Below are 24,044 nucleotides of genomic sequence, written 5' to 3'. Positions count from 1 at the left end.
TGTTTCCCTTGTTTCTACCTTCGTCTATATATGATTGTGACCTCTTCTGTCTCTCCGTGTGCATTGCTAGCATTGTGTTGTGTAGGTCTTGGTGTTCTCAATGCCTGTGTAGCATTCCTTAATGAAGTATTTAAATACAAATGCAGAAAATACGCAAGTACCAAGTATTTAAAAAATTTTCAACATGTTTGTATTTTAATAAGCTTTATTAGTAGATGTGTAATGTTGTTCTTGTAAGTGTAAAAGATAAATCTGTTATAAACAATGTGCCTCATTATTTTCACTGTTTTGACATTAGAAGTATTAAGAAAACATTACTTACCTGAACATAGCTTAGCTTGCTTCTGAAGAGCTTCTGTAAAAATACGAATTTACAAGGCCCGTTTTCTTTGACATAAAAAGCTTTCTATGTCCTAGGTATGTATACGTCAGTTTCTGGTATTTTACACATTGAACAAAATTCGGTGACATAGTAAAGGCTTTAAAAAACAATATATATATATATTTTTTGCCACTGTAAAGAAAAAAACTTTAGTGGTGAATTGAGGTAATTCTATTAGAATCCAAATATTTGGATTTGAAGAAAATTCAACTTTTCCTTTAAGATATCAAAATCTTAATGTAATATAAATATCAATACTATCTTAATAGCTAGTTATTAATTTAATAACTAAATTAACAACACTAAAAAATAGAAAAGAAAAATATTAAGCCACACAAATTCAAAATGTATGTTATGAATTGGCCAAAAGCCTGAGTGATCATTTATCTTTAAGGGAAATGTAGTTTTATCATTTTTAAGAACATCACATAGACTAAAATTAATTAAGGAAATTCTGCCATACAGATTATAACAGAAAATTATTTTAATACATTGGTAAATATTATTTCTAATCTTTTTTGAAATTTTTTATTATTCATTCTGTTCCTCGTTCTACTTTCTCTACAGATTTTTTCTAACATATTTTTCTGCTTCAAACTTTTAAAAATTTGTTTATTTATTTGTTTATTTTATTTATTTTTTAATGGAGAGGAGATTTCACCATGTTGTTCAGACTGGTCTCCAACTCCTGAGCTCAAGTGATCCACCTGCTTCAGCCTCCCAAAATACTGGGATTATAGGCATGAGCCACCATGCCTCGCCTTTAAAATGTATTTATTTTAAATGACAAGTAAAAATTATGATGTACAATATGATGCTTTGAATATATACATATTGTAAAATGGCTAAGTTAAGCTGTTTAAGATAGGTATTATGTCACATACTTTTTTTTTTGAGGTGAGAACACTTAAAATCTACTCTCTTAGTCTGGACGCAGTGGCTCATGCCTATAATCCCAGCACTTTGGGAGGCCAAGGTAGGCAGATCACCTGACGTCAGGAGTTCGAGACCAGCCTGGCCAACATGGGGAAACCCCATCTGTACTAAAAATACAAAAATTAGCCAGGTGTGGTGGCAGGCACCTGTAATCCCAGCTACTCAGGAGGCTGAGGGAGGAGAATCACTTGAACCCAGGGGGCAGAGGTTGCAGTGAGCCAAGATCGTACCACTGCACTCCAGCTTGGGCAACAGAGTGAGACTGTCTCAAAAAACAAACAAACAAACAAACAAACAAACTACTCTCTTAGCAACTTTCATGTTGTCATTAACTGTAGCCACCATGATATACAATCAATATATTGAACTTATTCCTCCTGTCTAACTGAAATGTGTCCCTTGAATAACATCTCCCCAACTCCCCTAACCCCAGCCTTTGGTAACCACTATTTCTAATTATTTCTAATCAAAATATACACGGTATTTCTAAAATGTTTAATATTGTGCTCTTAACTTATGAACGTTGATCTTGTTTGCATTTCTCATTTGCTTAGCAAATTATTTTAGGGATCCAGGAAGTATTTATTGAATACCTCCTATATGTTGTAATAATGCTTCGAGAAACCCCGTTTCCACACCTAGGTATAATTGTTCAATCAGCACAATCTATTGAGGGGCACTTTCATTATTAAAGTCCCAACACTGTCAAATGGCGCATTCAAACCCCCCTTGAACCGGCTCCTCCTGCACTGTCCAGCTTCATCTCTCATCACCTCACCTTCTGCATGGAGTCAACAACTTGCAGGTCCCTAGATACTATTTTTCTTCTAAGTCTGTCCCTTGGAATGGATTTTCTCTCTGCCAAGTGTACCTTCTTCACTTGCACAGCTCCCGCACTGCACCTTCAAATTGTTGACTGTCTTTTTCGCTTGTTGCAGTGCCTCTAGGGACTTGAGAGGAAGAGTGGCAGGGGCCTTTTATCCCAGGATGCTGAACTCAGAGAAGTTGGAAATCACTGCACTGGTCAATAGCAAGCTAATATTAGAGAAGGGCTTAAAACAATGATAAGGAGATAGGATTTATTTGAATAAAGGAAGGAACCTACAAAACTGTTCTATAATTCACAAATACAAAATTAGCCAGCATTTTTCTAGAGCTGCCAAGTAAACATTGAATGCTAGGAAGTCACTACTTCCTAATATTCTGCCAAACATGAAGTTGGCATAAAATGCCAACTTAGTTATTTGAAAAAGTGAGCTCATTTAATTTGCTTGTAGGAAGGGAGCTAAGTACTGAAAAGAAGTGGTTGCTTTTATGTAAGTGGGAGCTTGATGTCTAATTTCACATATTGGTGCTTTTTGCCTTCTTTCCATTTGATAGGCTGGCTCACACCTTCCATGAAACGCTTTATTTGTGGGGTTGCAGACACACCACCTTCCTTTATTATTTTACCCTTTGGCCTGCTTCTTCCCCATCTCCTTTGCTCATCTTCCTCAATTTCCTGACTTCCAAATTTTGGATTATTCCAGGGCTCCTTCTGTAGATTTTTTTTAATCAAGTCTATTTAACTCACTCTGTAAGTGATCTCATACTGCCCCCATGGCTTTAAATAATTGTCTAAATAATGATGACTCTTATATTTATAAATCTTCTATCTCTGACCCTGAATGAATCCTTCCTAATCATGGGGCTCATTACTTAGCTTCCATTCAACATCTCCCTTGGATGTCTAAAAGGCACTGGTCTATAGAGAGCTGTACTTAAGTCCAAAACTGAGCTCCAGATTACAATTCCCTCAACCTCTTCTTCCTTCAATCTTCCCCATTTCTGAGGTAAATAACAGCTGTATCCTTGCATTTCCTCAAATCAAAAACTTTGGAGTCACCCTTGATTCCTTTATATTCTTCACATGTATAATGTAAACCATCAGTCCATCCTACAGAATATATCCAGACTCTAACTATGGCTTACAACTATTTCTACCATCCTGGTCTAAGTAACCACTTTCTATTGTCTGGAAAATTGTAGTGGCTTTCTTATCACTCTTTTCGCTTCCATCCATCTCACCCTATATTTTATTCTCAGTGTAGCAACTGAAGGATCCTTTCAGAGCTTGTCATACTTCTCAAAACTGTCCAGTAGCTTCGCATCTCAACACTAGCCTTCTCATCATTACTCAGTCTTCTAACTCTGGGTTTTTGCACCTTTTATGGCTCACTCTCTTATTTTATTCTAGGGTCTGATAAAATGTCACCTCATCAGAGAGGCCTTCCTTCTCTAAAATATTTTAGCCCACACCTCCATCAACTTCCTTTCCTGTTCTTATTTATTATTCTAGAATGCATTCTACTAGAATTTAAGCTTCATGAGACCATGGATATTGTTTTTGTTTACTGGGGTGACTTCAGTGCTTAGAAGTATATAAAGCACATAAGGACACAATAAACATCAAATGAATGAATGAATGGGGGTCTTATTTTATTGTTAGAACTCTTAGTGTATAATCTAAGTGTCACTTTACTGTTCCCATAAAAGTCACTTTTTTCAAAGGAGAAGAGAGAAAAGACAGGTGTGTTACATTCACAACCTAGTTATCCATTTAAATTTGACCCTTGGTGTTCTGCAGTATTTGCTGAGCTCCCAGCTCCTCCATGTGCTACCACCCACATCACTGAAAATGGGATGCTGCTTTTTTCAGATCATCTCCAGCAGAGGGATGAAAGTGAGGCTACTCATGCTTCCTGCCATTTTATCACCTCTTTACTTTCCACTGCACTATCACACAAGATAGTGTAAATGTATCAGTTCTTATGGAATTTTTAGGGTAAACAAATTACAGCATAGGTAGGGAAATATTAAAATTGTACATAAAATGTTTATTTTCCTATAGTCCTAGAGAAAAGTACTTAAATTGAGCACTTCACAGAAGGTTCCTTTTTCCTAACCTTATATGCCTTTACATGGCAATGTGTTTGTCTCTTTTGCAAAATAGTCACAGAGCAGCTGCCCTCCTTTTAGTCTCATCCCTCCTCCGAGAAGCTGATTTTACTCCAAGATATATCACCACCCTTCCTCCCTAGGTCATTTCTCAGTCTGAGTATAGAGTAACATGAGGGGCTTTAGCAGGACTGTCCATGGTTGTCCTTGGGACTTGAGTTCCTCAAAACTGTTCATGGTGGGCACAGGCACACTATGTTCCTTAAGACCTGCCCAAATATTAATTCTTTAAATTTTCTGCTGAATGAATGGTTGATTGTCATTTCAACATCAGTCTCTTTCTCTCTTTTACATATTTCCCAAAGACAATCACCTTTTTTTTTTTTTTTTTTTGAGACGGAGTCTCACTCTGTCACCAGGTTGGAGTGCAGTGGTGCGATCTCGGCTCACCACTGCAACCTCTGCTTCCCAGGTTCAAGCAATTCTCCTGCCTCAGCCTCTCGAGTAGCTGGGATTACAGGCATGTGCCACCACGCCCAGCTAATTTTTCTATTTTTAGTAGAGACGGGGTTTCACCATGTTGGTCAGGCTGGTCTCGATCTCATGACCTCGTGATCCACCCACCTCGGCCTCCCAAAGTGCTAGGATTACAGGCATGAGCCACCACACCTGGCTGACAATCATCTTTTTTCCTAATGCATGCTATAATCTAAATCCTTAAGGAGAAAATTAAATATTTACCTCCAGATTACTTAGGCTGGTCTCTCTCATGGTAAAATTAGTGCATTATTAGAAAGAACAGTGATATAGTTTGCCTCTGTGTCCCCACCCAAATCTCATGTTGAACTATAATCTCCACATTTGGAGGAGGAGGGGCCTAGTGGGAGGTGATTGAATCATGGGGGTGAACTTCCCCCTTGATGTTCATGATAGCGAATGAGTTCTCACGAGATATGATGGTGTAAAAGTGTGTGGCACTTCCGCCTTTGCTCGCTTTCTCTCTCCGGCCACCATGTGAAGAAGGTGCTTGCTTCCCCTTCACCTTCTGCCATGATTGTAAGTTTCCTGAGGCTTCCCAGTCATGCTTCCTGTTAAGCCTGCAGAACTGTGAGTCAATTAAACCTCTTTTTTTTCATAAATTACCAAGTCTCAGATCAGTTCTTTTCACAGTGTGAGAACAGATGAATACAAACAGTATTAGCTCCCTTTCTTTATACCTTGACTGCTTATTATTTTTCTTTCTATTCTTTAAACACATTGTAAGTCCTTTGGCTTGCATAGTTTCCAGTGAAAAGTCTATGTTAACTTTTAATGTTTGTTTTCTTTATGGTGTCTTTGTTTTCTGGCTACTTAATTTTTTTTAATCCCTGGGTTTCTTTATTAATTGCAATTTGATTATGATTTGCATTGGCATGATTTTCCTTTTCTTTTTTTCTTTTCTTTTTTTTTTTTTGAGATGGAGTCTTGCTCTGTTTCCCGGGCTGGAATGCAGTGGTGTGATCTCAGCTCATTGCAAACTCTGCCTCCCGAGTTCAAGCAATTCTCTGCCTCAGCCTCCACGGTAGCTGGGATTACAGGCACCCGCCACCACACTCGGCTAATTTTTGTATTTTTAGTAGAGATGGGGTTTCGCCATTTTGGCCAGGCTGGTCTTGAACTCCTGACCTCATGGTCTGCCTGCCTCAGCCTCCCAAAGTGCTGGGATTACAGGTGTGAGCCACTGTGCCTTGCTTTTTTTTTTTTTTAAGACAGAGTCCTGCTCTGTTGCCCAGGCTGGAGTGTAGTGGCACAATCTCGGCTCCCTGCAACCTCCTCCTCCCTGGTTCAAGTGATTCTCTTGCCTCAGCCTCCCAAGTAGCTGGGATTACAGGCACACACCACCATGCCCAGCTAATATTTTTGTATTTTTAGTAGAGATGAGGTTTCGCTATGTTGGCCAAGCTGGTCTCGAACTCCTGGCCTCAGGTGATCTACCCGCCTCAACCTTCCAAAGTGCTGGGATTACAGGCGTGAACCACTGCACCCAGTCAGCATGATTTTCTTTATATTTCTTCTGCTTGGGGGTCATGATCTGTAAATTATAGTTTTCAAAAAAATTTGAAAATGTTTCAGCTATTTCTTCTCAAAATATTTTCCCTGCTTGCTAATCTATATCTCTAATAACATGTATGTTAGACTTCTTTATTTTATAAGTTATTAACCTATTTATTTTTATAGCCTTTTATTCTATGTACTTCATTTTAGATATTTTTCTTTGTTATGTTAATTAAGTTCCATTATCTTTTCTTTCGCAGCATTTTACCATCTGTTAATCCCATCCAGTTTATTTTTCATTTAAGATATTGTATTTTTCATTGCTAGAAGCACAATTATTTTAAAAATATCTTATCTTTCTCTCCTCATCATGCTGTTCTTTTCTACCTTTATGAATCTATGGAGTATAATAACTATTTTTAATATCTGTCATTTCTAGGCCTATATTTTTTCAATGGGCTTTCTCTCGGATTGGGGTCATTTTTCTGTTTTGTTTTTTCTAAGCCTGTTAACTTTTGAATAGATGGCAAGACGTAAATGTTAAGTGCCATGGATACTGGGTTGTGTTGAATTCTTTTAGTTTAGACTTTATTATGACATGTAGTTAGTTGCTTAGAAAAACAACTTTTCAAAACTTGTTTTTAAGCTTCGGTAAGGTAAATCCAGAGCGCCATTTAATGTAAAATAATATAATCCCACTACTAAGGCAATACCCATTTAAGAGCTCTAGCTAATGGTCCATGTGCTATACAATGGTCAGACTTTTTCTTGTGTGAACACAGCCTCCATGTCTTGTGTGCGCTCTTGGCCTTATTCAGCATCTTGTGCTTTGATTTCCCTTTTGTTGTTCTTTTTCCGTCTCAGTAGTTTCCTCTCACACATGCAGAGATCAGTACTCTGCCAAATACTCAAGTAGACTCCTATCTAGATCCCTGGAATACTCTTGCACTCTCTCTCTGTGAAACTCCTTCTTTTCTGATACTCTTCTCTACAAATTTTAGTCTCTTTAGCTTGCCTGAACTTGGATCTCTGTCTGCTGAATTAATAATACTCTCAGACCTGTGAGTTTTTTCTGTCCTTGCACTGTGGCCTGAAGACTGCCAGAAGCAGGAAACCGAAGCAATCATGGGTTTCGTCTCATTCTTTACTTCCTCTGGAGATCTTTGTCCTACACTGGATTTTGCCCCGTTTTTGAGTTATTTAAGGCAGGAAGATAACACCAACTTTTGTTACTTTATCATGGCCAGGAATGGAAATTCCAATTTGTGAAAAGTTTGACAAAACCTTAGTTGTGAGAAATTCTGAACCTTTATATAAGTTAGCAAAATTGTTTTTTCTTAGAAACATTGCTGACTTTGATCCAAATCAGTAAATATTAGGCATGTCCTATTTCATAGACATGGACACTCTTTTAGAATAATTATCTTTAGCATTTGCAAGTAAGTAGGGTTAAATTTGCATCATAAATATTACTGAATAATTGATGTGATATTCAGATGGATTATAGCTACACCTGGAGTGCTCCAGATTTCATTTGAAATAAAATACAGTCAAGATGTTTCAAGAACAGTAGTGCAGAAAAATCTAATTATTTGTTATGAATATGAGATCATTGATATGTATACATTCACTCATTCAATCAACAAACATTGAGGATTTAAAGATAAGACATAGTTCCTGCTTTTTGTGAAGGCTGTAGTCTATAAGGGAAGACAGACATGCAAATTCTAGCTGTAATATAGTAAGATATAGTAGGATTGTAGGATAAAGGCATTAGTTAAGGGATATGTAAAGTGCCACAGAAATACAGAGACAGGTGGAAAGGGCAGGAAATTGAATCTGCTCTATGGAAGGCATCACTTTCCATCACTATTCATTTATTCAGTTAACATTATTAGGTAGTAATAGTGTGCTGTGCACTGTGCTAAGTCGTCATAATACAAATCCTCCTCTGGGAGAGCCCTGGCTAACAAGCAATCACAATGTGGTGCAGTAGCAGCTGTGGCCAAGATGTGACCAGGGAATCATGTGGTGGAGAGAAAGGGCACTACAGCCTGGAGGACAGTTATCAGGAAGTGCTTCCAGAGGAGATTGAGCCTCAGAAAGGGAAAGGCGTATGGCACAGAGCATCATCATTCCGACAATGTCAAGTAATATAACGTGGCTAGAGCCACGTGGTGTCAAGTGGGAGCTCTGGGGGAGAGGAGACTGCAGAGATGGGTAAGAGGCGGATCTTCAAGGGCTGGCTGTATTCTGCTGTGGTGTTTGAAAGATTGTGTGTGTGTGTGTGTGTGTGTGTAATGAGATAGTGAAGATCTGTGATTTAGAAAGTTTACTCCAATGGTAGGGTAAAGGACAGAGTAGAGGGAAGTGAAACTGGAAGCAATGTGGAAGGTAAATTGATTCAGTAATCCAGGAAATAAATGATGAAGAACTACACTGAGGGAGTCATGGAGGGACTGGAGATAAGGGGTTAAGGAGGGGAATTAAGAGCTATTTAGGAGAACAACAAAAAAAGGACTTGGTGCCTAATTGGATATGGAGGGTGATGGAGAGGATTTAGTCTATGACAATGTTCTGTCCCGTTGGACTAATTGTATTCATTAAGGGCTATGTTTCCTAAAAGGTTTCCCTATCCTGCAGAGAGTTCAAAACAACCCAATGGGACACAAGGAAAAATAACAGAATTCTATTTATACTTTTTTCAATTTTTTTGGTTTCTATTTGTGTGTGTCTTAGAAAATAGACACTAAACAGTGTAGTATATGTGCATAATTTAAAATAAATATCAATATATTGTAGGGCATGCTGAAATATCTTATTATCAAGAGTGTGTGATCAAAATGTTTGGCAGTCTTAGACAAGGAATGCAAAAGGAAAAGTGGATTTGGAGGTCCTGGGGAATTTGATGTTCCTGTAGAACATTCAGGCAGTAATTTCCAGTGGGCAATAGGATCTAGACTTAGGTAAGACTTTCCAATAGAGCCTTCTGTGATCATGGAAATGTCTTAAATATACACTGTCCAGTATAGTAGCCTGTAACCACATGCAGCTTTTGAGCACTTGAAATATGGCCAGTGCACCTGAGGAACTGAAATTTTCCATTTTGCTTAATCTTAAACTTATTTATTAAATGTATTTAAATTAAAATAGCCACTTGTAGCTAATGGCTATGATACTGGAAAGCACAGTCCTAAAGAGAGAGACTTGGGACTGTCATTTATTGAGAGCTCCCGCTGGTTCAACACTTTATATACATTTTAAAGCAATTTAGTCATCCCACTACCCTATGGAGTAGGTGGTATTAAGAAAGAAAAGAGTTAAGTTCTTACTCTGTCCTTTAAATAGGAAAAGAGTATATTGTAAAGAAGAGCATGTTTACTCTGAAATATGTATGCTTTCTAGATATTCTCTGTTGGCAGATATTTCTACATCTTTCACAATCAAGTAACAGTTTTATTCTTTTCTTCCAGGTGGTTTGCTCTGTTAGAGGTTCAGATGTGTATTATTTTAATACTTTATAAATATGACTGTAGTCTTCTGGACCCATTACCCAAACAAGTAAGTGTTTTTAGAATTTTGAGTATCATGACTACTTATAAATATGACATAACCGCCCCCACTTCCCCCAATTTTAATTACTAGAGATGAGCTGACATTTCCTCACTTAGGCCTGATCTTAACAGGTGCCTTAGATTGAACCACACTGAGAAGACACACGGTCTCCTTAATTCAGGATCTAATCTATGTACCCAATTACTACCTGGCTGGGACTTAATAGCAGTCTTTCCACCACTTCCAGTGTTAGGAGCTCTTCAATGCACTTACCAATTTGAACACTTTTCTCTGAGTTAAATAAACATGGCGCCAACTTTGCCCTTATTTTTCTAGAAAGGAATGTCTGTGATCCAAAGGTGAACTGTTGTTTTTAATGCAAGTCATAGCCCTTGGTCCATCTGAAAAGGAATGGCATGGAAAAAAACTAACCTAGCAGTAAAAACAAGAAATGAAAAGGTCACGGCTGTATTCCTACCTCAAACTATTGAATATTCAGTCATTTACGTTTTCTGTAGATCTATTCTCATAGATCAGTGGCTCTCGAATTGGTGTGAGCATGAGCATCACTAGTAGGGCTTGTTAGAACAGACTGGATAAAGGTGCTATTTATCGCTAGAATTTCTGATCCAGTAGGAACCGGGGAGGGGCTACAGAATTGCATTTCTTTTCTTTTTTTTTTTGCGGTGGGGGGGTTGTTTTTTATTTGTTTGTTTTTGAGACAGAGTCTCCAAACACTGTGAGCTAAGTTCAGTGGCACATCAGCTCACTGCAGCCTCCGCCTCCTGGGTTCAAGTGGTTCTCATGCCTCAGCCTCCCTGGTAGCTAGGCCTGCAGGCGCACACCACCATGCCTGGCTAATTTTTTGTATTTTTAGTAGAGACGTCGTTTTGCCATGTTGGCCACGCTGGTCTCCCAAAGTGCTGGGATTACAGGCATGAGCCACAGCGCCCGGCCCAGAATTTGCATTTCTAACAAGCTCCAGGTGATGCCGCTGCTGCTGCTGCTTGTCTGGGTGCCACACTTTGAGGACCTCTGTTGTAAGAAATAAAAGGAAGTTCAATTTAAATCCAAATGTTTGGAAATCATGTGAAAACTTTGGGTAAAGGGTGCTATTTAAATTGGGGCTGAAGCTCAGAAATTAAGGATTGCAATCTCAGAGCTATTCACATAGCATTTTGTGCTTTGATTTACTCTTGATATAATAAGGCTAATGTATGGAGAGATAAATAAAACTCTTGGGTGACATTTCAATAGGAATTATGTAAGTGCGTAAGTGACACAGAAAGTATTTTATTACTCACAAATATGCACATTTCAGCATTTCACTTGATTTCTTTTGCACTTCTATTTTGAGGACAAGTAACTTATCGGTGATGAAGAGCTCTCAGAATCTTACAATGAAAGGGAACTCAAAACAACTTTCACAAAGGGTCTCAGCTACCTGCTACGTTGTTGACAAAATGAACATCAGGGTCAGGCTTTATGGACATCAAATACTAGTTCCTGATCCACTGAGTTGAATGTCACAATTTTGCTCAAGGTTAAACTCAACATCCAAACATTTTCCCACCAGCAAGAGGACACCAGAATGGCTTTTCAGATGAAAAGGATGGCATTGGTTAAAACCATGGAGATTACTAATTTTGACCAATTCCTTAGACAGGATTTTTCCTAGCATTTTCTCCTAAGAATTCTATTATCTGTATTTAATTTCTTGTAGTATTTTATATATGTCCTATTTATGTTTTGACACCACTGAGAACACTTTTTAAAGAAATGTTCTCTCAGGTTATAAAAAGTACAAGTCTGAGTGAATTCCCACGATCTCAAAGAGCATTTTTTTTCACAATTCTTATTCTAGAATGAGAAACATCAATTAACATTATTTAACTATTGAACTTGTTTCAATAAATTATAAAATCAGGTGATCAGAAAGTACAGGAAATGGCCGTCAAATCACCAGGCTCTTCTAGGAGAAGGCAGGGATGTGTTGTCAAAACATGTCCTGAACACTGTTGTCAGGTGCAGAGAAATCAGTGGACTTGGAAACCAACTCCCCTGAAGGAATTTACTTAACGTAGTAGAAAAAATCAAATGCTAGAATCTCCAGTTTTAATTTTGCATCAGCCCAATGTTTTATTTTACCTCAAAGGGCCTTAAATAATGTAGTGTTAATTCTCTTCCATTATGAACCAAACAAAAAGGAAATACTACAAAGTTGAAGGATCTGTGATCAGGCAGCAGTGTTCTGATGCTGGCAGTGGGGGCTGTTCCATTTTGAGCATTAAGGAACGGTCAACTTTAATTCTCTTGCAAAAGCAAGCACCTTTTTGCTAACATAATGGGTTTTTATTTCTTTGTATGGTTGGTTTTTTTTTTCATTTTACTTTTGGGGTTCATAGAGCCTTAGGAAATCTCACAAAATGCATGGATCCCCTTTGTAGAAAAGTGCATACTTCATACACACAAAGTTGTGGATGCAATTTCAGTGGGTTCGCGGAACCCTGCAACTTATTCTTTCAACTCTCCAAAGAATCTCCTTGCTAAAGAGCCCATTTTGTGCCCTATTTCATTCAAACTTGAAAATAGACTGATTCTAAATTGGATCCACCTCATCTTTCCTCGCTCCTCATCTTCCCTCAGCCCTCATGGTTGACAGAAAAGGTTCCTTTTCTTTTTTAATCCCCTAAACCTCAAATATCTCTTTGTATTGTTTACGATACACTGACCTCCCCTTGACCCTACACAGTTTCATATCTTATTTCTAACTCAGGCGAAAAAAGTCAGAACATTTGGAGCCTACAAAGTATCTTTATGGACGCAACGGAGCGAGACTCCTCTCAAAAAAAATATATCTTTATGGAAAGTCACGATCATGAATACAGTATAAGTGGTTCACATCACCAACTCTACATCATTCTTTAAACACCTGTAACCTGCAGTATGGAGATCTCACCCAGAGATTCTAAATGATGTGTCACAGTTTTTGAGCCAGAATTGTAGAAAGAGCTTTATTTGTGGTAACCTCTTTAGCCAGATAAAGCGAAGGGTGGCAGGCCTATAGCCTTCAGGTGTGTACAACTAAAGAGATTGTTATTAGGATAAGGAATTGTATTCTTTTTCTTCCGCCTGAATGGAAGGCTAAAGTTGATGTTGGATATTGTGAAGTTCATTGATGCAAACATTTCCCAACTTGAAAAACCTAAATTGTGTACTTTTTAGAGAAGATTACAGTGGAATAAACCTTAGGTCTGAAATTGTGGGCTTATGTCTCTTAATTTCTATTTCTTCTGCATTTCTGTTTTTAGAGTTATCTCCATTTGGTGGGTGTCCCCCAGCCGGAAGGGCAATGCCGAATTGAATATAAACAAAGAATATGACATCTGTTGGGCCTTCCAAGGGCCAGGGCCTTCTGGAGGAGTGGCACCACCCCACCTGGCAGCACCTAGACCTGAGCTCTACAAAAACACACTGCTTCACTTTGTTTTAGAACTTAGTTCAAGAACACATTCAAATGGTGCATGTGTTTGGTATCTTCAACAGTAGACCAAGAATCTAACATCACTCTCAGTAATATAGAGAGTGGAATACATGGTTTATAGGAAATGATCAAATGATCCAAAAAAAACCCACATTTTTTAAGAAGTTGGAATTTGATTTCATGCATAACTGTATTAAAACATTAAATAGAAATAATGTCATTTGAATGAAAATCTTATCACATTAAATTCACTGTAAAGGCAGCATACTTAAATTTCTATTTTGAAAAGTCTAAGAGGCTTAGATTTTTTAAATTTAATAATTATTTCTACAAATTTTCTATTTTTCTTAAGGTGATTCTCAACTAGCAATTGGAACTCCTAGGCTCTATTAACATAATTCTTTATTGTAAACGTATCTAATGCTAAAAGTAATAAAATGATAGTTTTCTGAGACCTGTGAGGACAGGAATGGTGTCTTACATTCATTTCTACACTTCATTATGCTCAGGATTGCACCTTCTTTACAGAGTATATTCAATAAATGTATGTTGATTGATGTATTGATTTACATTTTAAGTAACGTGGAAGCATTGTTTTGACTCAAAAGTGTTTGCAGTTATAGTTTGGCAGATACCATATTTTTGCTAATGCATAGAAACACAAATATAACGGTATGCCAAGACAAGTAACTGTAGTGGAATCTGTTAAAGACTTATAACTGTCAAGTATTTACCGTGAAATCCGGAAAAGAAATCTTATCATGTTCAGGAAAACATATGACACTAATAACAGAGTGAACACTTATGTCATAATTTCTCTTCCAGTATTATATAAAGTGCTGCTTGCCTCTCTTATTTCACGGTGAGGAAGCTTTGTGTGGTGCATGTTGTTCTTCTGTAGCTTATTTGCTTCCCTGAGCTAGAATTATCCCATGAGGTTGATAATGATTGCTTAGTCATCCATTTCCTACTAGCAAGCACATGACTCCCTAGGAGAAAATTAAGTACTTTGAGGTGCATTAACTCTTCCAGACTAATGTAGTGATTTTGAAGCTGAGTTAGTAGCTCACAGCTTAGCTTACAGGCTCAGGGATCTAGAGTCAGAAGGAGCTGAAGAAAGCAGTTCAGAAGTCCACAACATCTCTGAAAGTTGCAGACTATAACTTGGCAGGTTCTACTGAATATGGCAGGTGCGTTTTGAGGGAAGGTTTCTTCTCCCAAACAGCTAAGGGTCACAATGAAGCACTGTATTTGCATACAGTATCCACTTTAGCCAAATTTGCAGTCACTCAGAGCTAGTGTTTAGCTGCTTTTTCTTGCTCAGTAAGGATGAATGTTGGCTGACAAGTTTATGCACTTTAAAAAAGAATGCAGACACAGGAGATCTGTTGACCTTTGGGATAATGAATAGTTAAGAGGAATATACTTGGAAGTCCCATATTTCATTTAATTTCCCTAGCCTGGGGTTTTATATTATATATAAGTATACATTCAGCATAAATTCTCATGTGTTAACTGGGATTTTACTGAAAGCAGAGCCTGAGATAGGACTTCTGTGCAGATAGCTTATTTGGGATGTTCTTGCAGGTAGCATAAGTGAGGGATCAGGAAGAGAGTAAGTCATTATTAAGGTTCTGTTTTTGAGGTAGGTGTTATAGCATCAAGAGCTCAATTTCACTGGGATCACCTGAGAATAATATATAATACTTCCTAGAATTGTCCACATTAAAGATAAGAAGTAGAAGCAATTATTGACTGGCTTCTGTTTCCCATTCATTAATGATTACCTCTGGGGATGTTAACCCTGCACTTCCAAGCTACATTTGTTTGTGGACTAAGCAAAAGTATCAGGTGGAAAGGGAAGGAAGTGAAGGCAGAAGAAGGCCGGTAAGAAAAAGCAGTAGGAGGGGTAGGCATCCTTGAGGCTGAAAAGGAAGTGTAGTGGGAATAAATGAGTGAGAGCTGGGAGGGTAGAAGATAGAGAAAAAACTGTCTCAAATTAAAAGTTCAGAGGACAAACAGGTGGGGGATGACAGTGTTAATGATGAGCATATGAGGGGTTGCCAGAGTGGGGGTTAGCTGAAGAAAATGGAATGATGAATGTTTTGATTATCTTTTAATATGAAAGTGAGATCACCTATATGCAGAACATTGTCGTGGAGATAGCCATTTTGGCACTTGTGATAGTAGAAGTTGACTTTCCTTTTCCTTATACAAAGGAAATAAATTGTCATAGATTATAATTTAATTTATACTTGACATCCTGAAACAAAGTAATTTATGTATTTACTGACAGAACTGCAGAGGTAAATGGTGGTGCAATTGAACATTTGTAATTAAAGCAAGAAATTAGGGAGGAAGGCCATTAAAACTTAAAGTAGGAAGTTCCCTGCCAAAACGTAAGTGTAAGCATTAAGTCAGAGTTTGCACTCATTTAGAGGGAAGTCATTTTAAGATTTTATTGACTGACTGATTGATTAATTGATTGAGACAGGGTCTCTGCTCTGTTGCCCAGGCTGGAGTGTAGTGGTGCCATCAGGGCTCACTGCAGCCTCAACTTCCTGGACTCAAGTGATCCTCCAGCCTCAGTAACCCTCCCTCCCCCTGTCCACTCCCAGTAGCTTGCACTATAGGCACATGCCAACATGCCTGGCTATTTTTTTTCCCATTCTTTTTGTAGAGACAGGGCCTCTCACCATATTTCCCAGGCGAGTCTCAAACTCCTATATGAAGTGATCCTCCCACGTCAGTCTTCCAAAGTGTTGGGGATATAGGCATGAGCAAGATTTTAATATGGAAAAAAAAGAGAAGTAATCACCCATGGCTGCTTAACATTTTTTTTAATTTTTAATTTTTGTGGGTACATAGTAGGTGTATATATTTATGGATTACATGAGATGTTTTGATACAGGCAGGCAATGCATAATACTCACATTATGGAGAGTGTGGTATCCATCCCCCTTAAGCATTTATCCTTTATGTTACAAACAATCCAATTATACTCACAGTTATTTTTAAATGTACAATTAAATTATTATTGACTATAGTCACCCTGTTGTACTATCCAATAGTAAGTCTTATTTATTCTTGCTAATTTTTTTGTGTGTGTGTGTTTACTTATTAACCATTCCCACCTCCTATCCACCCCACCCTCTGCCACCATACTCTTCTTCCCGGCCTCTGGTAACCATCCTTCTACTCTCTATCTCCATGTGTTCAATTGCTTTGATTTTTAGATCCCACAAATAAGTGAGAACATGTGATGTTTATCTTTCCGTGCCTGGCTTATTTCACTTAACATAATGATCTCCAGTTTCATCTATGTTGTTGCAAATGACAGGATCTCATTGTTTTTTATGGCTGAATAGTATTCTATTGTGTATATGTACCACATTTTCAGCTATTGCGAACAGTGCTGCAACAAACGTGGGAGTGCAGATAATCTCTTTGATATATTGATTTCCTTTCTTTTGGGTATATATTCAGCAGTGGAATTGCTGGATCATATGGTAGCTCAATTTTTAGTTTTCTGAGGAATCTCCAAACTGTTCTCCATAGTGGTTGTTCTAATTTACATTCCTACCAACCATGTATGAGGGTTTCCCTTTACCCCACCTCCTCTCCAGCATTGCCTGTCTTTTGGATAAAAGTCATTTTAACTGTGGTGAGGTGATTTCTCACTGTGGTTTCGATTTGCATTTCTCTGATGATCAGTGATGTTGGGCACCAATTCATGTGCCTGTTTTGACATTTGTATGTCTTCTTTTGAGAAATGTCTATTCAAATCTTTTGCCCATTTTTTGACAGGATTATTAGATTTTTCTCCTATAGAGTTGAACTCCTTATATATTCTGATTATTAATCCCTTGCCAGATGGGTAGTTTGCAAATATTTTCCCCCATTCTTTCTGTGGGTTGTCTCTTAACTTGGTTGATTGTTTCCTTTGCTGTGCAGAATCTTTTTAACTTGATGTAATCCTATTTGTCCATTTTTTCTTTGGTTGCCTGTGCTTGTGGGGTATTACTCAATAAATTTTTGCCCAGAACAATGTTCTGGAGATTTTCCCCCAATGTCTCCTTGTAGCAGTTTCATAGTTTGAGGTCTTAAAGTCTTTAATTCATTTTGATTTGATTTTTTGTATGGTGAGAGATGGTAGTCTAGTTTCATTCTTCTGCATGTGGATATCCAGTTTTCCCAGCACCATTTATTGAAGATTTTTTTTTTTCCCAATGTATGTTCTTGGCACCTTTGTCAAAAATGAGTTCACTGTAGGTGTGTGGATTTGTTTCTGGTTTCCCTGTTCTGTTCCACCTGTCTATGTGTTTCTTTTTTATGCCAGTACCATGCTGTTTTGGTCACTATAGCTCTATAGTATAATTTGAAGTCAGGTAATATGGTTCCTCCAATTTTGATCTTTTTTTGCTTTGGATAGCTTTGACTATTCTGGGCCTTTTGCAGTCCCATATATTATATATTTTAGGATTTTTTTTCTATTTCTGTGAAGACTGTCATTGGTATTTTGATAGGGGTTGCGTTGAATCTGTAGATTGCTTTGGGTAGTATGGACATTTTAGCAATATTGATTCTTCCAATCCCTGAACAAGGAATATCTTTCCAATTTTTGATGTCCACTTCAATTTCCTTCATCAGTATGTTATGATTTTCATTATAGTGATCTTTCACTTCCTTAGTTAATTCCTAGGTATTTAATTTTATGTATGGCTATTGTAAATGGGATTACTTTTAAAATTTCTTTTCCAGGTTATTCATTGTTGACATATAGAAATGCTACTGATTTTTTGTGTTGGTTTTGTATCTTGAAATGTTATTTAATTTGTTTATCAGTTCAAATAGTTTTTTATGAAGTCTAAGTTTTTCCAAATATAAAATCATATCATCTGCAAAAAAAGGATAATTTGACTTCTTCCTTTCCAATTTGGATGCCCTTTATTTCTTTCACCTGTCTAATTGCTCTAGCTAGGACTTCCAGTACTCCATGTTGAATAACAGTGGTGAAAGTGGGCATCCTTTTCATATTCCAGATTTTAGAAGAAAGGCTTTCAGCTTTTCCCCATTCAGTATGATACTAGCTCTGGATCTGTCATATATGCCTTTTATTATGTTGAGTTATGTTTTTTCTTTTTTCTTTTTTTTTTTTTTTTTGAGACAGAGTCTTGCACTGTCACCCAGGCTGAAGTGCAATGGCACAATCTTGGCTCACTGCAACCTTCACCGCCCAGGTTCAAGTGATTCTCCTGCCCTAGCCTCCTGAGTAGCTGGGATTACAGGCGCTCACCACCACGCTTGGCTAATTTTTTGTATTTTTAGTAGAGACGGGGTTTCACTATATTAGCCAGGCTAGTCTTAAATGCCTGACCTCATAATCCACCTGCCTGGCCTCCCAAAGTGCTGGGATTACAGGCGTGAGCCACCATGCCCAGCTGAGGTATGTTTTTTCTATATCCAGTTTTTTGAGGGTTTTTTTTTTAATCATGAAGGGATGTTGAACTTTATCAAATGCTTTTTCAGCATCAGTTGAAATGATCATATGGTTTTTGTCCTTCATTCTGTTGATATGATTTATCACATTGATTGCTTTGCATACATTGAACCGTCCTTGCATCCCAAAAATAAATCCCACTTGTTCGTGATGAATAATATTTTAATTGTATTGTTAAATCTGACTTGCTAGTATTTTGATGAATATTTATGCATCACTATTCAGCAGAGATATTGGCCTGTAGTTTTCTTTTATTGATGTGTCTATGTCTCATTTTGGTATCAGGGTAATACTGGCCTCATATGATGAGTTTGGATGTATTCCCTCCTCCTCTATTTTTCAAAATGTTTGAGTAGGGTTGGTATTAGTTCTTTAAATGTTTGCTAGAATTCAGAAGTGAAATTATCAGATCTCGGGCTTTTCTTTACTGGGAGACATTTTATAACAACTTCTATCTCGTTTCTTATATGTTCAGGTTTTTGGTTTGGTCTGTTCAGATTTTAGATTTCTTCCTGGTTCAGTCTTGTTAGGTTGTATGTGTCTAGGAATTTGTTCATTTATTCTAGATTTTCCCATTTATTGGCATATAGTTGCTCATAGTAGCCACTAATGACCCTTTGAATTTCTGCAGGATCTGTTGTAATGTCTCCTTTTTCATTTCTGATTTTTTTATTTGTATCTTCTTTTTTTCTTAGTTTGGCTAAAAGTTTGTCAGTTTCATTTAACTTTTCAAAACAACAACTTTTTGTTTCATTGATCTTTTGTATTGTTTCTTCATTTCAATTTCATTTATTTCTGCTCTGATCTTTATTATTTCTTTTCTTCTACTGATTTTGGGTTTGGTTTGCTCTTGCTCTTGTAGTTCTTTAAGATGCGTCATTAGGTTGTTTATTTGAAGTTTTTCTTTTTTTTGATGTAGGCATTTATAGCTATATACTTCCCTTTTAATACTGCTTTTTCTGTATCCCATAGGTTTGGGTATGTTGTGTTTCCATTGTTTCCATTATCATTTGTTTCAAGAAATTTTTGGTTTCCTTTTTATTTTTTCATTGGTGCACTGGCCACTCAGGAGCATATCATTTAATTTCCATGTATTTGTATAGTTTTCAAAATTCCTATTGTTATTAATTTCTAGTTTCATTTATTGTGATCAGAGAAGATGCTTGATATTATTTTAATTCTTTAAATGTTTTAAGACTTGTTTTGTGATCCAACATATGGTCTATCCTTAAGAATGATCCATGTATTGAGGAAAATAATGTGTATTCTGCAGCCATTGGATGAAATGTTCTGTAAGTATCTATTAGGTCCATTTGGTCTATAGTGCAGATTAAGTCTGATGTTTGTTGATTTTCTGTCTGGAAGATCTGTTTCATGTTGAAAGTGAAGTGTTGAAGTCTCCAGCTTTTAGTTTTTCTACTCGGGAGAAGAGTAGTTTACACACCACAGTTACAGTGTTATAATATTTTGTTTTTCTGTGTCCTTACTATTACCAGTGAGTTTTGTACCTGATTATTTATTGCTCATTAACATCCATTTCTTTCTACTGAATTACTCCTTCTAGCATTTCTTGTAGGACAGGTCTGGTGTTGATGAAATCCCTCAGTTTTTGTTTGTCTGGAAAAGTCTTTATTCCTCTTTCATGTTTGGAGGATATTTTTGCCAGATATACTATTTTAGGGTAAAAAGTTTTTTTCCTTCAGCTCTTTAAATATTTCATGCCACTCTCTGTAGGCATGCTTCATTCTTTTTTATTACTTTTTCTTTTGTCTCCTCTGTGTATTTTCAAATAGCCTGTCTTCAAGTTCACTAATTTCTTCTTCTTAAATAACAGAATTGAATTCTTTCAAATCTTTCAAAATTCTTTCCATTCTGCTATTGATTCATGCATTCTTCAGTACACCTATTACATTTTTCAGCTCCAGAATTTCTGCTTGCATCTTTTTAATTATTTCAATCTCTTTGTTAAATGTATCTGCTAGTATTCTGAACTCCTTCTCCATGTTATCTTGAATTTCTTTGAGTTTACCCAAGAGAGCTATTTTGAATTCTCTGTCTGAAAGATCCCATAACTTCGTTTTTCCAGGATTGGTCCCTGGTGCCTTATTTAGTTCATTTGGTGGGGCCATGATTTCCTGGATTGTCTTGATGCTTGTAGATGTTCATCTGTGAAGAGTTAGGTATTTATTTTAGCCCTAACAGTCTGGGAAGAAAGTACCCATCCTTCTTGGGAAGGCTTTTCAGATACTCCAAATGACTTGGGTGTTGTGATCTAAGCTGTATCTGCTTTAGGGGGTACCTCAAACCCAGTAATTCTATGGTTCTTACAGACTTGTTGAGGTCCCACCTTGATGGTCTTGGACAAAATCTGGGGTAATTCTCTGGATTACCAAGCAGAGACTCTTGTTCTCTTCCTTTACTTTCTCTAAAATAAACGGTGTCCCTCTCTCTCTCTATCCTGAGCCATCTGAAGCTAGGGGTAGAGTGACAGAAGCACCCATGTGGCCACCACCACTATGACTGCACTGGGTCAGACCTAAAGACAGCACAACAGAGTCTTGCCCAAAACCTGCTATAACCACTCCCTAGCTATTGCCCATGTTTGTACAAGGCGCTGGGGCTCTACAATCAGAAGGTGGCAAAACTAGCCAGGCCTGTGTAGTTCCCTCCAGGGTGGCAAGAGCCCCTAGGCCCTGGTTGTGTCCAGAGGTGCCAGGTTGGGGAACCAGGGACTACAATAAAAAACCTTAGATGTCTACGTAGTGTTCTATTGTAGTGTGACTGAGCTGCACTCGAACCACAAAATGAGTTCTTTCCACTCTTCCCTCCCTTTTCCAAAGGTACAGAAGCCTCACTCCATGGCCACCACCACCACAGGCCCACAAAGAGTACTTCCAGACTACCGCCAATGTTCCCTTAAGTCCCAAGAGCTCTTTAGTTAACTTGTGAATGCTGCCCATCCTGGGACTCACCCTTCAGGGCAGTGGACTCCCCTCTGGTGCAGGGCAGGTCCAGAAATGCTGTCCAAGAGCCAAGTTCTGAAATCAAGCCCAAGATCCCCGTTGGTGCTCTGTTTCCCTGTGGCTGAGCTGGTACCTAAGGAGCAAGAGAAAGTCCCCTTTACTTTCCCCTTTGCTTTTCTCAAGCAGAAAGTCTCGACCCATAGTCACCACAGCTGGGAATGTGCTGAGTCTCACCTGAAGCTAGTAAGTCTCGACACTCATCCAAAGCCCTTCACATAGTATCTGTGTATTACTGATGGTCATTCAGGGTCCAAGGGCTCTTCGGTTAGCAGGCGATGAATGCTGCCAGGACTGGGTCCCTCCCTTCAAGGCATCAGGTTCTCTTCTGGCCCAGGATATGGCTGGTAATGCCATCTGGGGTCTAGGGCCTAGAAAGGGAGTCTCAGGACTCTGACCAGTACCCTATCCTGCTGTGGCTGAGCTGGTATCCAGGACAAAGTCCTCCCCACTCTTCCCTCTCCTTTCCTTAAGTGGGAGGAAAGTGTCTCTTTTGGAGCTGCAAACTTTGCAGCCTGGGGTTAGAGGATGGGTGATGCCAGCTCTCCCCTAGCCCGCCCCAGCCAGTGTCTCAGTAGGTTGTGTGCCCCCCAGTCCACTGGCTCTGGGCCTGGTTCAGCACTAGGATTTGCATAGATGTTGCAGTTCTTGTGACCTTGACTACCTTTCAAGTTTATTTTCGGCTCCAGATCCCTTTCCCCCAAAGTGGCGAGGATTGCGGGAACTCAAGTTCGGACCACTGGGATCAGTGATTCCCCTCTGCTGGGGTGGCTTAAATGCTCCCTTCATGGGCAGGCATCAGCTGAGTTTGGTCCAGTTTTCTTTTCTGCTATAACAGGAGAGCACTGAGTTCAATGCCTCACAATTGCTGCACTCTCCCTACCCCAGAGCCCAGAAATACTCTCTGTATCACACCACTGCTGCTGGCAGATGGAGGAGGGGTGGTATCTGCAATTCAAGACCGTTTTTCTACCCTTTCAATGCCTCTTTTGCAATATAAAGTTGAAACTAGGCACTGTGAGTGCTCACCTGATATTTGCAATAACTATGTATCAGGTACTTGGCTAAGCCCATTTCATCCCTCAACTTATTTAATTCTCACAGTAATCCAATGAGTTAGGTTTTGTTGTTGTTGTTGTTGTTATCCCTATTTTAAAAATGAGAGAATTGGATCTTGGAAAGACTGGGTGACTTAATTGAGATCACATGGCTAATAAGTGGCAAAGGCAGGATTTGCACCCAGGGACTCTGATTCCAGAATATGTCCTCAAAACATTAAACAGAATTGCGTTCTTCATAAAGAGAAAACTATTAGCTACAAGAGATAACACCTTGACCTTGTTGTCATCATGATCTACTCATTTAGTTCTCTCTTAACTCACAGGGAAAAAGTGGTTAGTTTGTGGGGTGAGCCTGTAGTCCCAGCTATCTGGGAGGCTGAAGTGGGAGGATAGCTTGAGCTAGAAGTTCCAGGCTGTAGTGTGTAGTGATTGTGCCTGTGAATAGCCACTGCACTTCAGGCTGGGCAACATAGCAAGAACCCATATCTATAAAAATGTTTCAAAAAGTGGTTAGTTTGTTGTGTAGCCTATATTACAAAGGAAAGAGAAAAGAGAAGTACTGTTGTGTGCTCCTCAGCATTTCTTCCTCTTCAGTTTCTTTCTCCAGATCCTTGTCCCCTTATGGGAACTGTGCCATAAACTGGCCTAGAATGAGACCTACCAGATGTGGGAGGGAGTCATTCACCTTTTTAAGGGAAAAAAATCTGATAAAATATATATATTTTAGGAAGGGCATGTAAGTGTAAACGTTGAACAAGTGTTATAAATTTGAATGATATATTATAGCATGCATTGTCTGTGTGTTTATATCTATAATATAATAGACATATTAACAGCAATTGGCTTCTTTTTTGCTTTTTTTTTTTTTTTTTTTTTTTTGGAGTAGCATTCTACTTTGTTTTCTCACAAAAGTAATCCTGATCAGTAGAGACCCAATGGACTATAAGATAAAGAAGACTTATGGATTTTTTTCTTCTGGTGGAGACAGGAACTAGCTAGATACAGAATAGCCTTATTTTTAAGCTTTGTTTTCAGGTAACTTGGAATTTTGCCGAGAATTATAAAAAAAGAGACTTAGAAGAGGGGGTGTGGTGGTTGCTTCACAACACATGTGAACTTTCCTTTAATTTTGTTG

At 38.2% G+C, this 24,044-nt stretch overlaps 1 protein-coding gene across 4 annotated transcripts in view; it reads left to right on the top strand.

The window, feature by feature from the left end:
* The window catches only part of LOC100458771 (24-hydroxycholesterol 7-alpha-hydroxylase), a 139,205-nt gene that overhangs the window by 84,659 nt on the left and 30,502 nt on the right, over nt 1-24,044 (top strand). Inside the window, exons 11-12 of one of the 4 annotated variants that reach the window (XM_024249196.3) lie at nt 9,763-9,850; nt 13,156-13,798. The exons of 2 other annotated variants lie outside the window; for them this stretch is intronic. In XM_024249196.3, the coding sequence (XP_024104964.2) occupies nt 9,763-9,850; nt 13,156-13,227 (160 nt within the window). In that variant the 3' untranslated portion in view covers nt 13,228-13,798. Of the gene's footprint in view, nt 1-9,762; nt 9,851-13,155; nt 13,799-24,044 lie in introns of those variants that run through there. One more of the 4 variants, XM_054557600.2, reaches the window with a different exon arrangement.

The sequence above is a fragment of the Pongo abelii genome, chromosome 5, assembly GCF_028885655.2.
Source record: "Pongo abelii isolate AG06213 chromosome 5, NHGRI_mPonAbe1-v2.0_pri, whole genome shotgun sequence".
In the NCBI taxonomy this organism is placed as follows: domain Eukaryota; kingdom Metazoa; phylum Chordata; class Mammalia; order Primates; family Hominidae; genus Pongo; species Pongo abelii.
This window is presented reverse-complemented; position numbering and strand designations above follow the sequence as displayed.